Source organism: Olea europaea, unplaced genomic scaffold (assembly GCF_002742605.1).
Source record: "Olea europaea var. sylvestris unplaced genomic scaffold, O_europaea_v1 scaffold1070, whole genome shotgun sequence".
Taxonomy (NCBI): Eukaryota; Viridiplantae; Streptophyta; class Magnoliopsida; order Lamiales; family Oleaceae; genus Olea; species Olea europaea.
In genome coordinates this window covers 90871-105935 of record NW_019228053.1, presented here as the reverse complement: position 1 = coordinate 105935, position 15065 = coordinate 90871, and the positions used below count along the sequence as shown (strand labels likewise).

The 15065-nt window shown below is 32.1% G+C and overlaps 2 protein-coding genes across 2 annotated transcripts; one reads left to right on the top strand and one right to left on the bottom strand.

Moving 5' to 3' along the window:
* The first annotated feature begins 482 nt into the window (after window positions 1-482).
* Window positions 483-2981, top strand: LOC111373106 (1,4-dihydroxy-2-naphthoyl-CoA thioesterase 1-like). Its single transcript, XM_022995587.1, has 3 exons — window positions 483-785; window positions 874-1065; window positions 2632-2981. The coding sequence occupies exons 1-3, from the start codon at window positions 618-620 to the stop codon at window positions 2782-2784; spliced, it is 513 nt and encodes a 170-aa protein (XP_022851355.1). The 5' UTR covers window positions 483-617; the 3' UTR covers window positions 2785-2981.
* A 2262-nt stretch (window positions 2982-5243) lies between these two features.
* Window positions 5244-6377, bottom strand: LOC111373104. Its single transcript, XM_022995586.1, has 4 exons — window positions 5996-6377; window positions 5859-5909; window positions 5593-5726; window positions 5244-5495 (listed from the first exon to the last, which is right to left on the bottom strand). Exons 1-4 carry the CDS (start codon window positions 6290-6292, stop codon window positions 5447-5449), a joined length of 531 nt encoding a protein of 176 aa, XP_022851354.1. The 5' UTR covers window positions 6293-6377; the 3' UTR covers window positions 5244-5446.
* Between the last annotated feature and the right edge of the window lie 8688 nt (window positions 6378-15065).

The window sequence follows — 15065 nt, the reverse complement described above, 5'->3', positions numbered from 1 at the left end:
GTCTGCCAAATTCTTCTCAAATCTCACAAAATTGAAAGAAATCACCTCTCTTTTTAGTCAAGTCTTAACTAGCTTATGATTGTCTGTATATGCTTATTCATTTTCAAGTGAAATTAATTTACAACACAATTACATATGTCGAAATACCTAGGACTGATTTACTTGTTGTATATAAAATAATCAATCTCTTAGCCATCGACATTAATACATGTTGTATCCAGTCCAATTCTAAGAATACTTCTCGATACAATGGTCTATCTTTTTGAACATAAAGTGTAGTAGGCCATCTAACATTAACACATAGCCCAAAGTGGACTTGATATCTACATTGTTAGTTATCAGATTCATATCGCTATACCTTCAATCGCATATGGAAATTTTTTATAATGAATTTAAAAATTGAGAGCTTGGCTAAGTCAAAAATACATAATACTCCTAACCCCTTCCTCACTATGAAATTAACGAAATATAAAAATGCCACCCCTCGCACTAGCTAGCGGCTTTTCCATAGTTTTTATCATCAATTATTGACTTGCTGACTGCTGACAAATAATAAGAAACAGTTTCAACAAATTCTACCCAAAAAAGGTAAACGATCTGATCAGTAGTAAAGAAGGATGGACTCGCCGCCGCCTGCGGCTGCCGGAGGAAACAAAGTACCACCGTCGTCGTCGTCAAAGACTGCAGAATTGGATGCTCCGCTGCACGCAATTGGCTTCGAAATTGATGACCTCTCACCTAATAAAGTCACCGGCCACCTTCTAGTCACCCCAAAGTGCTGTCAAGTAATAATCACTCTCATCTCTAAATTCTGATTTTACATATACATGTCTGTAACATTAATAATTAGCATGATTTTATTATGTGGGGCAGCCGTTCAAGGTGTTGCACGGAGGGGTGTCGGCTATGATAGCGGAGGCGCTGGCGAGCATAGGCGCCCACCTCGCATCGGGCCTTCGGCGAGTGGCCGGAATACACCTTAGCATCAGCCATCTCAAGAGTGCCCAATCCGGAGACGTTGTCCTTGCCGAAGCCACTCCTATATATGTTGGCAAAACCATTCAGGTATTGACTAGAACACGATTTTGTGTAACAAGTTTTCTTTGGTAGAAATTAAAATCCAAATAAATCAAATTCAACAATTAATTTTAACCGCACATTTTATGATACCCACAATTTTTTAATTACGTACTTTATCAACTTTTATCAAAATTTACTAAAAATTTGATTTTAATCTCTACCAAACAGAAGCTAAATTGTAAATTTGATCCGTTCAATGCCAAATTGCCAAACATGCACTATAACTTATGATCAATTTAAGGACTAAAACGTGTGATTGTTCGGCAACATCGCCTTTGTAGATTTTTCATTCAATAATGTTGTATGTACGGACAACATTGTCCCACAAAATACTCACAATGGGACCCACCCATATGAGTGTCTGGAAGAATTTTGTGAGAAAAAATTCTGTACAAACAGCATTTTTGTTTTCCATGTGGTTTTGATTCTGAAGTTTGGTGATTTTGTCGAGATAATACAAATTGATCTAATTGAGACTTTGCTTGAAGTCGGATGACCTCCAATAAAATTAACGTGCCTTAAAAGTGTAGAGCACGAATCCACGATCCTAAATAGTTTTAAGGAAGACCAAAATTGAAAAAATTATATGTCAACACTTGATGCCGAAGATGTCATTTAAGTTTCTAGTGATAAACATGTGCAAATAGTTCACCATTCTAGGGTTCTTGAAATGACATCCTCTTTGCTGAGCTAACAAGATTTCGAACATCCCACGCTCAACATTAGATCATCAAAACTCTTTCCCACGACAAAAAAATATCGTAAGTGCTCAAATATGTGTACTGATTATGATAACCAAACATGTCGACGCGCACACACATTTGGCTGTACAAATGAAGGTACATGTAATATAAGAAGCATGAATACGTGCATACTTATCGTATTGTGTATAAATGCATATTTAAATTGAAATATGCTTGAAGATGCTCTAACACATACATGATACGTATTTTTATTTATTTTATATTTTTAAATTTTTTATACGTATTGGAAATGTGAATAATAGTTTTTTTTTAACTCTTTTTAAACTCATTTTATTGACAATAGATGACAAAAAAAAAAAATTATGCATAACTTATTGAAAATAAAAAACATTTATTAATCGACAATTTTACAAAAATAAATGTTCCGTGAGATTATAAATAACTACACAGTTTACCCTTATTATTAAAAATAGATGTAGTATAAAATAATTGATAAATAGAGTTTTAAATTAATTGACAACTAGTGTTTTATTATCGAAAATAGACAATAGCATTAAAGCTTTCAATACATATAAAATCATGTTAATAGTTGACAACTATAATTTTATTATTGAAAATAGATAATAGTATTAAAATTTTAATACAGGTAAAATTCTATTAATAATCGATAATCATATTTATATTATTGAAAATAAATAGTTGTATTAAAACTTTTAATATATGTAGAAATTTTGTCAATAGACATATATCCATATATTCTAATTTCTTTAAAAGTTATATCGGTTTATCGTATCCGAATACATGATCATATCCATCTCATAATAAGTAAAATACTGTCTTGTTGCAGGTTTGGGAGGTGAAACTTTGGAAGCAAGATCCTTCCAAGTCTGAGAACAGAACTTTGATATCATCGTCTAGAGTGACTCTTCTTTGTAACATGCCTGTGCCAGAAACTGTCAGAGATTCTATAGAAAATCTCAAAAAATATGCAAAACTATGAGTTTAATTCAATGTAATGCATTGCTATAACTGTTAAATAAAGTTATCTTCAGTCAAATTAAACTGTTGAACAAGTCTGCATATAGCCCCAGAAGAAACCGCAGACTCTTCACAATTAAGGAAACTCAAATAGATTGTTTTTGTTCATCCTGCTAAATCCACAGTTTGACATGCAAAACTAGCATTAAGCTGTACGAAGATTACTTCACTGGCCCAGTCAACCATAAAAATGAAATTCATGATTCATAAACAAAGCTTGGTACAGAAGTAAGTGTCTAATGCTTAATCATTATGGCATATATAAATTGAGTAATGTCATTTATAGTCACGGACCATAGTAATCATCCCAAGTGACAGCTTTGAGGCATTGGTTTTTTATCTGAGGTAACAAAATTACATGAAAGTAATACCTTAAATAACAAGCTATCATATAAGATGACTAATGTAGTTACCGACTATGAATATCATTATTCGTATAAACTTTTTTTATTCTCACTTAGCAGGCTTAAAACAATAATTGCCCTAGTTTCGAAATTTGATCGCTTCCACTTGATGTGCCCTAAAGCATTTCTTGATTGGTCGACACCATTGAGAGCAGTAAAAGAATTAATCAAAGCAACTGGTGGTTCAAGAATGGCTATCCAACGAGCGCATTGAGAAATATGGCATGAAAGATGCCCAACATACTCATTTAATTAGGATGAGTTTATTGGCAATCCAGTACTATGTAATGGAGTGTCCAGGTCAGTACTGTATCACTTTGAAGGCTAAAGTGAAGCTAAATTGAAACCAGATCAAATCAAATTTTAAACCATGGACAAGATACTTCTAATGTCGCTAAGTATATTATACGTTTCTAGGAGCTAATGTTCTGTTTTGACATACATGAAGTTTATAAATCACCATCTTTAGATTCATAAATGGCCTAAAGTTGAGATTAAAACTTATATAGCATTTCCCTGAATCATGAGAGAAGTGTACCATACGCCTTACAGCTTTGATAAATTTGTGCTTACTCTATGAGATACGTTGCTCACCCACCAGTTTATGCTGGACAAATCTAGTCCAAGTTCCTCCGGTAGGCCTTCCTGGATCATCCAATGGATCAAACCTTCATGAATATATCACGTTTAACCTTAACTCAAGTAGAGATAATTGTCTTCTTCCTCCAGCTCCCTTCTCTCTGCTTCCCAAATTGTGTCATTTTCATCATGCTAGATGGCATATAGCTCAGTGTCCAAAGTGCACTCTCGCACCAATATCTAGTCTCACTCAAGTAAGAAACTTATTCGAAGGACCTCTACTATCATGGCTTACCTATGGATATCATTCATATTCTACTAGGAGGATCTAAACCTGGAAGGAATCCTAATTTTGTTTTTATTAGTTTCATGTTCCAGATTGTTTTTCAAGAAAAGTTTCACTCGCACGGTTTGCTTCCTATCATTATGGATGATAAGTTATATAGTACTTTCAACAAACATTAGGCCTTGCTTGACCCCCATTTTCTAAAACTTATTTTTTCCCAAACTCATTTTCCACCACACATTCTCACAAATAAAATAATTTTACACATAAATCCAAAACTTTTCTCAATTTTTTAATCACACATTAAAAAAAAAAAAAAACACCTTTTTTCATAAAATCTTTAATCCAAAAATCTCCACCAAACAGGGGTTAGAAATTGGATACAAGAAGTGTCTTAATTCTTTGATTGATGGGAAGATTATATAGGTGATACTTGGATTACATAAGTTTCTTAACCTGTGGGGCAATATTTGCAGCATATATCACTGAGTCGAGTTATATCAGCCTGGAGAAATGATCCCAATGAAGGTACTACCTTGTGGGAGTCTGGGAATTTAAATTCCAAAAGACACCCTTGTTCTAGGGATACATTTAGAAAATACATATTAATGGATTTTCCAATTCTCCTCTAGTTGCAAAGAAGTATACAAAAGCTACTGCCAATTCCTTTTCTATTCTATCTAACAAAATAGCTTCTATTAACATTTCTAAAGCAAGGGAGGATTGAGATACATCATAGAAATTATACTAAATAATATCCAAAATTAATCATATTCCCTTTTGGATTTGATCTCGCAATGTCAGTTACATCATGTAAATACAAAAGCCCAATATAGTTTTTGTATTTGGTATCCATTTTTTCTTCTTCTTCTTTTTTTTTTTTTCGAGTGCAAGATTTGGTATTTTTTATCCCAAATCTTTTTTATGATTTTTTTTTCTCTGAGTTCCATAACTTGAGAATTAATGATGATAGACCCTGTAAATAGGCACAAGATTGATCAGGCCAAGAAGATGATCAATTTCACATTGTGTCCAACGTTGACTAATTGAGTGAGAGCAAACGGTATTCAATAGGACTCGAGTGCCCAGCGAAGAAAGAAAGGCTAACCTGTAGTCTCTCTAGAACCTCAACTTGGTAGTGGAGACCAGAACTGAACAAGAATGCTTAGTGCTTACTAAAGAAAAATAAACACAACTGGATACAAACAAGTTACATCAACCAAATGATCAATTATGTACCAGACTACATAGATCATGTGAATTTCTACATGCAATTGTGAACACAATACATATAAGACTAATATATAATTTGTGTTTCTTGTTGAGGAATTATAATGGAACATAGACAGCAGAATTTATTGCTTCTTATCTTTCTTTGCACGAAGACTCCCGGACATCCTTTGCCTGAACAACCCAAAAATCATATACTTGCACTCACTGCTGATGCAATATGAAGTAAAACTAGTAATGGAATTCTTTGAATTCTAGAGGAAGATATTACTTGAGAATGCTAAGCTGTTGTGTCAAATCTTTGATCTCAAGGCTAGACAGTTTGAGGGATAACAAGGTTCCAGGCACCTCTTTTGAAACCAAAGCAGATAGTTTGTCCATTGAAGCTGCCAATCTTCTGAGATTCTAAAAACACATAGCATGACATAGTGATTGTAGATATGCATATTCCGATTAAACGAGTTACAAGACATGTCTTATAGAAACAGTGAGAAGAAAGGATTTTAAAAAGACTAGAGACAGAGAGTTTTTACTTACAAACATAGCAGGAATAGCAATTATGACCAAGCTCAAAATTGCTCCTAAAGCCTGAGAGATGATGCACACACAGAATCAAAACAGAACTTTTGTGATTGCGCTCTACAATTTTTAGGAAGTGACTAAGTATAACATACCATTGAGAGGACAAATAGGAGAGAAACAAGGCCAAATTCAGGGGATGGTCTAACATTAATCTTGAAGCGTGAAATTGCATCAATCAGTGGCTTCGGCGATGATGAATAAGTGTACAGCTTCCCAATTGGCACTGCAGATTCACTTTTCCCGACGGAGATGTTTGCAGCACGAGCCACGACTGCATGCTGCCGGGGCCGATAAATTTCAACCTTCAAGAACCGTTGTGGATTCGACGTTTTCATTGTAGATGTACTGAATATGCTCTGGCTGTGCGGCCAACAAGAGTAACACGGCATATTCGATTTCTCTGGGGACTTGCGTCGAACAATCACAGGTGTTCTTTTCTCAAACGGGTTAGGAACTGGAGACCAAATAAAAAACGATTGGGCCTCGACTTTTCTCAGTGTTCCATTTTCATAACTAAATTTCATATTTTATTTTATGTTAGTCACTGAACTTCAAAATTATTCCAAGTTTGTCCCCGAACTTAAATATTTGTTACAAATTGATCATTTCACATATACATGGATAAAATTTACTTATACAAATATTGACATCATAATCTAAGCCTCTGTAAATGATTTAAAAATTCAATAAAAAATGAACGCTAATTTCAACAATACATTAATAAATTTACACATTATTATTTACACATTTTATGAAACCAATTGCTACTCATCTTATTATTCATTTTTAAATATCATTTATTTATATATTTGCAAAAATGAGGCTAATTGATAGTTTTGTTAACAGACATCCGGATTGTCAACGCACTTTCTATTTTAAGTTAATATTTATTCGATTAGAAAAAGTAACATGTTGATATGTATTTGTGCCAACAAAGCACAGTGCGAGTTATGTAAGTATCAATGACGTCGTACATCAATCAAGTGGTAAATAAGTATAGCCAAATGGTGGATAGATATTATAGATATACTTCATTTACATATAAAGCAGGTAATTTAGGTTCACATAGAAAAATGGGACTCAAACATGCTCTTGATTTGATATTTTATGAAATCTCTAGAAGAGCTGATATTATATGATATAAAAGAGACAAATCTTATGTTAGTATTTTGTTCCTCACTGAATTTGAAAGAGACTTTTAAAATTTCTAAAGTCAGTGTGTTAATTAGCCCTTGTTTAAGACACTTTTGAAGGGAAATAATGTATTTTTAAATAGTGATTAATGGAGAATGTGTAGTTAAAAATTAAGGAAAAGTTTTGAATTTATGTATAATATTATTTTATTGAAAAATATATGGTTAAAAATAAATTTTTAAAAGAATGAGGCTCAAACAAAAACTTAGTATTGTTGTGCATGTGACTCATATAAAGTGGAACACAGGTTCTAGATCAAATGGGCCGATGTCGTCGCTCCGGGTTTAATTCATTGTCTAGTTGTTGGGGACCTGAATGGGTTGGGGGTGCAGGGGCAATGCCCCCGCGGTACGGTACAAGGGTATTTTCTGTACGGACTTTAAAGTCTTATATTGGCCCAGGCTAGGGTTAGTATAAATAATATGTTGTAACCCTATTTTTCACTATTGAATAAAAGAAATCTCCACTTCGCTATCGTGGACGTAGGCACACTGCCGAACCACGTAAAATTCGTGAGTTGATTATCTCTTTTCATCTCTTTAATATTGATCATAAAATCCAACATATTGATGTATATTTTGTATTGAATCAGAAGTTTAATTTGAGTTTATTATTTGGAATAACTGTTCAGACCATCCCGAGTTAATAATGATGCAAAAATTTATTAAAATTTTGAATGAATATTCAATGAAGAACCAAAAGATTCTTTAATCTAATGAATTTATATGAAATGCTTGTTCTCAAAGTATGTGGATGTTTGATGGGAATTAAAATAAATTTTTCAGTTGATTATGATAAGAGTTTTTGAAATGTGTGATTGAAAAGTTGTGAAACCCATTAAAGATTTTAATATTGATTATTTGATTTTGATTTAGATTAAATTCAGATTTTAATCCAAACCAAACAAGCGCTATATATGCAAGTAGACTTTTACTGGCTAAAACTAGAACTAAATTTTCTTTATTTTATGAAATTTAATTATGGTGATATATGGGACTCTATCACACTCTATCTTGATCATCTAATATATATGATACATCTATTAGATGATTTCACGGTATTTACAACCTGAAATTTGTGAAATTACTGCCCAACATTTAAATTATGAGAATAATTTTTAGATTATGCAATCAAGACATTATATCTTGTTAATGCTAGTAAGCCTAAATCTCAACCTTTTAGTAAGTACTAGTTAGGATGATGACAAATGATGTAACACTATTGTTAAAGACACTTCCAATCAATTTCTTAATCATTACTGCTGAGAATAAAGTACTTTACATTTCTATTTAGAAACTACTATTATGCATCATGCTAACATCAAGTTTTCCCTATTATAATTAGCTTATGGTCAGGACCTAATATTTTCCATCTAATAATTTTTTTAAGTGCAATATATGTATAACTGCTCAACCGTAGTACAAGTTTAGTTTGAAATCTTATAAAATATCTTAAATCATAACCGATGATGTATTATATCACGGTTGTTGATTGTCAACTTGATTGAACTGTTTTCTCAATATTAGGGAGAGAAATTAGTAGCCAAAAATCATATATAATGAATCGTATCATACTATCTATAGCTCACACTTGACAATAGGAAAGATAACTCAATTGTAAGATGCACTCATTGATCTATCAGAGATTAGAAGAATAAAATTTCTTATTTCTTTCGGATTTAGGATTTTTTGATTGAAAAAATCAATACTTATTAGTTTTGTCTCAATTTGTATTTTATAATGTCGTTATATGAGATGGAAAATCTCACCTACGATTCTGAAACGAAGATTCAGTTGGAAAATGCAATAAGATGTTTGGGGCAGTATAAGTGATCAAGAGGTAGTAACTCATATCATGGGAGGAAACTTTGCCCAGAGTCGGCCTTCACTTACACAATTTCTTGAGTTAGACCTAAACTAATATGGACTCAAAGGCCGATGACCTATGTCTTATGGATAAGTCAGAAGAATCTTTTGGATTTGAAGTGAAGAAAAAAAGAAACAACTTTGATCGAATGAGTATTCATATATTATATTTTTATGCAAACAAATAGGGGGGAAGAATACTCTATGGAAAGGTACTGGTTGGGTAAAAACCACTCAATAAATGAAATTTATTAAAGATTTTTTTCCTTTAAGCTATTTGAGAGTATATTTTTTTATTTTAAGACAACAGGTTGAGGAATCCTTCATCAGTGGTTGTGAATAACTGATTTTTTCAATCTTTTTGACCTTGGTTCCGTAGGAACAAGTCAGAAAAATTGAGAAAATATGTCTTCACATAAAAAAAAATATTTGTTCTCTCCTAGAAAGAATTTTTTTCGTAAAATCTCATCTAATAACAAGTAATAAATTAAGGTTCTATTCCAACACGCTCTTACGTCGAAGATGAATGGGGCTAAGCAATTTGTCGAAACTGTGGGATGTAAAAATACATCAGTAAGGGGCCTGGGATTGTAGTTCAATCGGTCAGAGTACCGTCCTGTCAAGGCAGAAGCTGCGGGTTCGAGCCCCGTCAGTCCCGACTGATCCAATAAATACATCAATTAATTTCTCCCTTTCTATAAAATCTCATATATCAGCTATATATAGATGCTTCATCTCGTACTACGACATATTAATAATAAGAATGTGAGTGTACAATGATGTACAATGATATCCTCCCCAACTTTACCATAAGTTCAATCGGCCCCATGATATGGTAAATGGAGGATATTAGGAGAAGCTGTGAGTGGGGATTTCCCTACAGAAAAGCCAGATGAGGAGAGACGTTCAGGATTGGGACCTTAAGAGTAGAGATCGGGGTTCCAATGTCAATGAAGCTAAGAGTTTTGGGGCTGTTGAGGAAAGGATGTGGCATGTCCACCCTAACTTCTCTAGATTGATAGTGCCAATGCCTAAACATGGGACAAGATAATGTATGAGACACTTGAAAACGTTCTTGATTATAATATCGAGAGATTATACCTTTCTCTGGGCAAGTGGGTATGAACCTCCACTCATAAATACTTTTTATGTTAATCCCATGGCTATCTCATTTCTTGTTACTCCCTTGCAGTTCCACAAGGCATGTTAAAATGTGGGGTAACACTAAGATAATTGTTCAGCCAACCTATTGGCGGAATGGCAAATTATTAACATTATATAAATGATACACCTGAAGAGAAGAACTCACAAAAAATGAGCAAATAAGAAAAATGGTTCCAAGAAGGCGTATATTCTTAGAGAGTATATAGATATAGGTTATAATAAAACCTTAGAACAAGTTCACATACTTGAAACATTGAAAGCAGAGATATCTCAGTAAGTTATGAGACTCTAGAAAAGAACAAATCGAAAAGGAAAGTTATCGACAACACATACATAATGAATTGTATCATATATAATAATGAGTAATCGAAATAATTTCTTCAAAGCATATCAATCAAAGAAATGATTGGCCAAATAAAATGACTCAATCCTAGAAAAATTGAACTTAATTGAGACATTTGAAGGTTCCAAAATCTAAAAGTATATACTTGTGAGAAAAATGAATTCATAAAATGTAAGGAACAAATTTCAATATTGTAAATTTAACAAAGACCATGATGGATGCAATCAAAGTTCATATCTTATTATCCTAACAATGCATAAAATCCAGAATCCAATTACAGTCAATTCATTTGACATGATTATTAATTATATTTTTGAAGTATTTAATATGTCTGAAGCATATAATTCAAATGATATTATCATGAAGGGAAGTAAGTACACATTGTATTCTTTTTTCTTGACTAGGTTTTGTTCCATTGAATTTTTTTAACAAGATTTTTAATGAGACAACTTTTGTAACGTGCTCAAAAGAATAATTTACTATTTTTCCTTTATTAGAATTTTTCCACGAGATTTATCATTATAAGGTTTTAACAAACTAATTGGCAGGCTGCGGGAATAGTCGAAGCCATACCCAATCGAAAAAGGATGTTATCCAAACGTATTTCAAGTAATTGTAGTAAAACTTGACCTGTTCCAGAGCTAAAGATCGTAATTTTTGAATGAGCAATTGAAAACTTTCGTTATTGGGTTAACCATACACTTCACATGTTTCTAGCGATTCATTTAGCATCATTGGATCATCTGTTCTATCTGTTCGAGTTTTGCTTCTCGAGAGAAGATGAGAGGCTAAAAATGTAAGTTACATATTCTTTGTGTAATGAATGTCTATATAACCTACTAGACATTTACACTCAAAACAATGCTTTTATATGTATGTGACTCTTAAAGAGGACAATAGTTATTCTTAATCATCATATTACTACAATCATCAAAGATTGATAAATATTATCTATGAAGACGATATTGCTTGAAAGCCATAACAAGATAATACGAAACATACTTCACCAGAATTGCAATATTGAAGAAATTAACGTACAAATATGAATGGCTCAATACAAGAATTTTTATTTATTGAAATCGGATGAGAGATTTGCTCTTTTTCTTTAGTTTAAGTTCTGTCACATTGAGTTTTCTTGACAAGGTTTTAATGAAACGGATATTTTATAATTTGTCATTCAAGGTGGAGTATTGTAAATTCTATGTTTAATGGTGAATGACCATTATATCATTGCAACCCTAAATTATTATAACTATTATATACCCTGCGGTCCTATATCTTTACTATAAATACTTTGGTTCTCATTGAAATACACACAAATCTATTGATTTATTTGTTTACTTTTCTTTCTATCTAGTTTGTAACACCTGTAATAAAAATTTGCATACAAGAATAAGATAAAATATGTGAAAAACCTTTTCCTAGTTGGTAAGATTATTGTTTCTACAAGAGTAAGCTACTTGTACATAATTATTTGCAGACTAATGTGCAAAGAAAGATTAAAAAAAAAAGATTGGAAGAGAAAGAAAGAGAAAAGAAAGTCGGTTAAATTTAATATAATGTCATGACATTAATTTGTAAGTGATTATTTACATATAACAGGATACTTTACTTTCGAACATAAGCCAACTGCCACCATCTCTAGTAGTATCAATATCCGCAACCATAGGTGCCTCATTTCAATTTTATTTTTTTATTTTTGATAAACTTAGAGTTTGTTTGATGTGGATTTTATGAGAATAAATTTCGTAAAAATTATTATATATGGTTAAAAGTAAATAAAAGTCGTGAATTAATATGCAAATTACTTTATTGAAAAAATGTATGGATGAAAACGAATATGAAAAAAATGAATCTTAAAGAATTATACCAAACATGGACTTAAGATTTTTAATCAATCAAAAAATTATTTGTCAAAAAATATTTGAATAAGAAGGTTTAGCCTCTGTCTCGTAACACAATTCTTCCAAAACATCGATTCTTTTAAGTGGGAAAGTGGATCCATTTTTATATTTTTAATACAATGTGATGCGCTTTCTCGGGCAAGAAAAAGCAACATTCGAACTACATTTGTTATTTATTTATACTAATATCATTTTGCCTTATAATTTAAGTGAAAAAAGAAATTGTTTGATGTATTTATTTGGGAAGGGCATTTCGATATTTTGAAGTGGTTTTTAAAGGTTAAAAGTGAGAAATTGAATGAAATATATATCGTCCTACTAAAAGTCCATTTGGCATGACTTTTACATTTTTTCTTACTTCTTATATAAGAGCTATTTTTATTTGAAAACAAAATTTTAAAAGAGCTTTCAGTTCTGAAAGTGATTTTTAGAAAAAGTTATATTACATCGACTTTCTTTAAAAATTCTTCTAACGGAAAAAAATGTTTTCCTAAAATTAGTCAAAGGGTAGCTTTTGGAATTTCAAAGCTCCTTTTAGATGGTTGTCTCAACTGGTCTTAAGCCTACTTAAATGGATGAATTGTAGGCCTTCATTTTCTAATGGGAACAATACACATTTAAGGTGATTAGAAGATACCATTTCAATATTCACAAACATGTTTCTAAACTTCAAAAATCAAGTCATATTTAAATTTTACTAATTAAAATAAATAATTAAATATAATTTTTAATAAAATATATTAAAGTCACAATACTATAAATATATGGCCGCAATTACTCATTTTTCAATCAAAATATCACAGCTACAAATTACAAATTTCATAAGTCAGGATTTATTTATCGATCACAAATTATCAAATTAATTGATCACGAATTACTTCTTGATCACAAATCATAAATTTCATTGATCACAATTTATTTATCAGTCAAAAGTTATCAAATTAACAGGCCATGAATCATCTTTCGATAATAAATCACAATTTTTATAGATTACAACTTATTTTTCAAACACAAATTATCAAATTATTTGGTCATAACGTAATAAATTGTAAGTCACAATTACAAATTTAATCGCAATTTCACATTTTTAGGTTATATATTATTATTGGTCACAAATAGCATTTTATTGGTCACACACACTATTCACCCCACCCTACCACCACCGTAGTAGCCAGTAACTCCCCACAACTACCACCACCACAAGTACACCCCACCTTACCATCACCGCTAGCATCATCATCATCACCACCATGACCATATCGTACCGCACCACATAGTGTACCACTATTGCACCATGCTGCATACTACAGAACCATCGCATCATCATCTGAACACCACCACACTATCGTTGCTGCGTGTGACTCCATAGCCAGTGCCTACTTTGTACAGCGGCGATCACCACCAAAAACCTTCGCAAAAAGAACAAAAAACCATCAACCACCATAACAACGACTCCACAGCATCCATTTTGGAGAAATCAAACTCAAAAAATAAAAAAGGATAAATTTGTTAGTACCATGGCAATTGTGATGTCGTTAAAGCGGAGCAATTGATGCTACATCGTCAAATCTGAGCGCCATTGCTGCGATGCCCCGTTGTGGGTGCTATTGTCGCAACTGATTGCACGATCATCACTAAGGCAATTTGAGTGTCGCATAGCGGAGCATCGCTGTAGCGACATTGTAAACGTCATTGAACTTGCTCACAACACCACTATAGTGATGCTCTCGTGAGTGCTAATGTAGGTAACAAAGAGAGAATGAAGAAAAAAATGATTAGGGTTTGGAATGAAATTAGAGTAGGTGGGTATCACCTAATTTTTGTACAAAAAACTTTTTAGCTCTTGTTTGAGCGCCATTTTTTTGTTAAAAATATATTTTTGAATAGTGATTTTTTTTAAAAAAAATATATGGTTGAAAAATATGGAAAAGTTTCCGATTTACGTATAATATTATTTTATTGAAAAATGTGTGGTTGAAAAGAAAAAAGAAAAAAATGTATTTTGATAAAAATTGGGGTCAAACAAGGGCTAAATCTTCTTTTTGAATTTGAAGTTATAAATCATATGTTCAGCATGTTCGGGAGTGATTTTTTGGTTCAAAAAATTGATTTTTTGACCGTTATTTTATTATTTTAGCCGTCATATTTGACTTCTTCTCTCACGGTGGACCCCACTTTTCTCATAACGGTCAAAAAATCAATTCTCAAAATCACTCCCAAACAGGCTCGTTATGTGTAAATTTCACTTTTCTAATTTCAAATGATAGGCATCAAATCTGTCAAAATCTAATAAAAATCTTCAAAATAGCTATACCAAGATTTGTTTTATGACATTTTTAAGCTTTATGAAACCTTCTTTTTTTAGTTTGAGGAAAGCAATATTCGATTCCACTTGATCAAATCATTTACGAGGTCAATTTTGGCTATTATAGTTCGCTTCAAGCTATTAACATGATTAAGTAGCTTTTTTTCCCCTTTCTTGAGGCTTGCTTTTCTGTTATTTGTTTTAGGTAAATGGTATTTTTATTTTGTTAGATTAAATTTGGAATTGAAAATTTATTCATTTATCTATTTTTCGTGAAACCTAGTTTAATGTCTCCAAAGACAGCCTTAGTAAGAAGCCAAAAAGATCGACCAAAATAGGTCTTACCAATGTTTGTGCTAAACCAAAAGTCTTTGTTATGTTAATTGT

What these genes read in the sequence shown, in the direction of transcription:
- LOC111373106 (XM_022995587.1), top strand. Translation starts at nt 618, where the DNA reads ATGGACTCGCCGCCGCCTGCGGCTGCCGGAGGAAACAAAGTACCACCG. An exon ending in TCACCCCAAAGTGCTGTCAA is followed by an intron (nt 786 to 873) that starts GTAATAATCACT and finishes TATGTGGGGCAG; the next exon opens with CCGTTCAAGGTGTTGCACGG. An exon ending in ATGTTGGCAAAACCATTCAG is followed by an intron (nt 1,066 to 2,631) that starts GTATTGACTAGA and finishes GTCTTGTTGCAG; the next exon opens with GTTTGGGAGGTGAAACTTTG.
- LOC111373104 (XM_022995586.1), bottom strand. Translation starts at nt 6,292, where the DNA reads ATGCCGTGTTACTCTTGTTGGCCGCACAGCCAGAGCATATTCAGTACA. An exon ending in TTGCTATTCCTGCTATGTTT is followed by an intron (nt 5,727 to 5,858) that starts GTAAGTAAAAAC and finishes ATGTGTTTTTAG; the next exon opens with AATCTCAGAAGATTGGCAGC. An exon ending in CAACAGCTTAGCATTCTCAA is followed by an intron (nt 5,496 to 5,592) that starts GTAATATCTTCC and finishes TGGGTTGTTCAG; the next exon opens with GCAAAGGATGTCCGGGAGTC.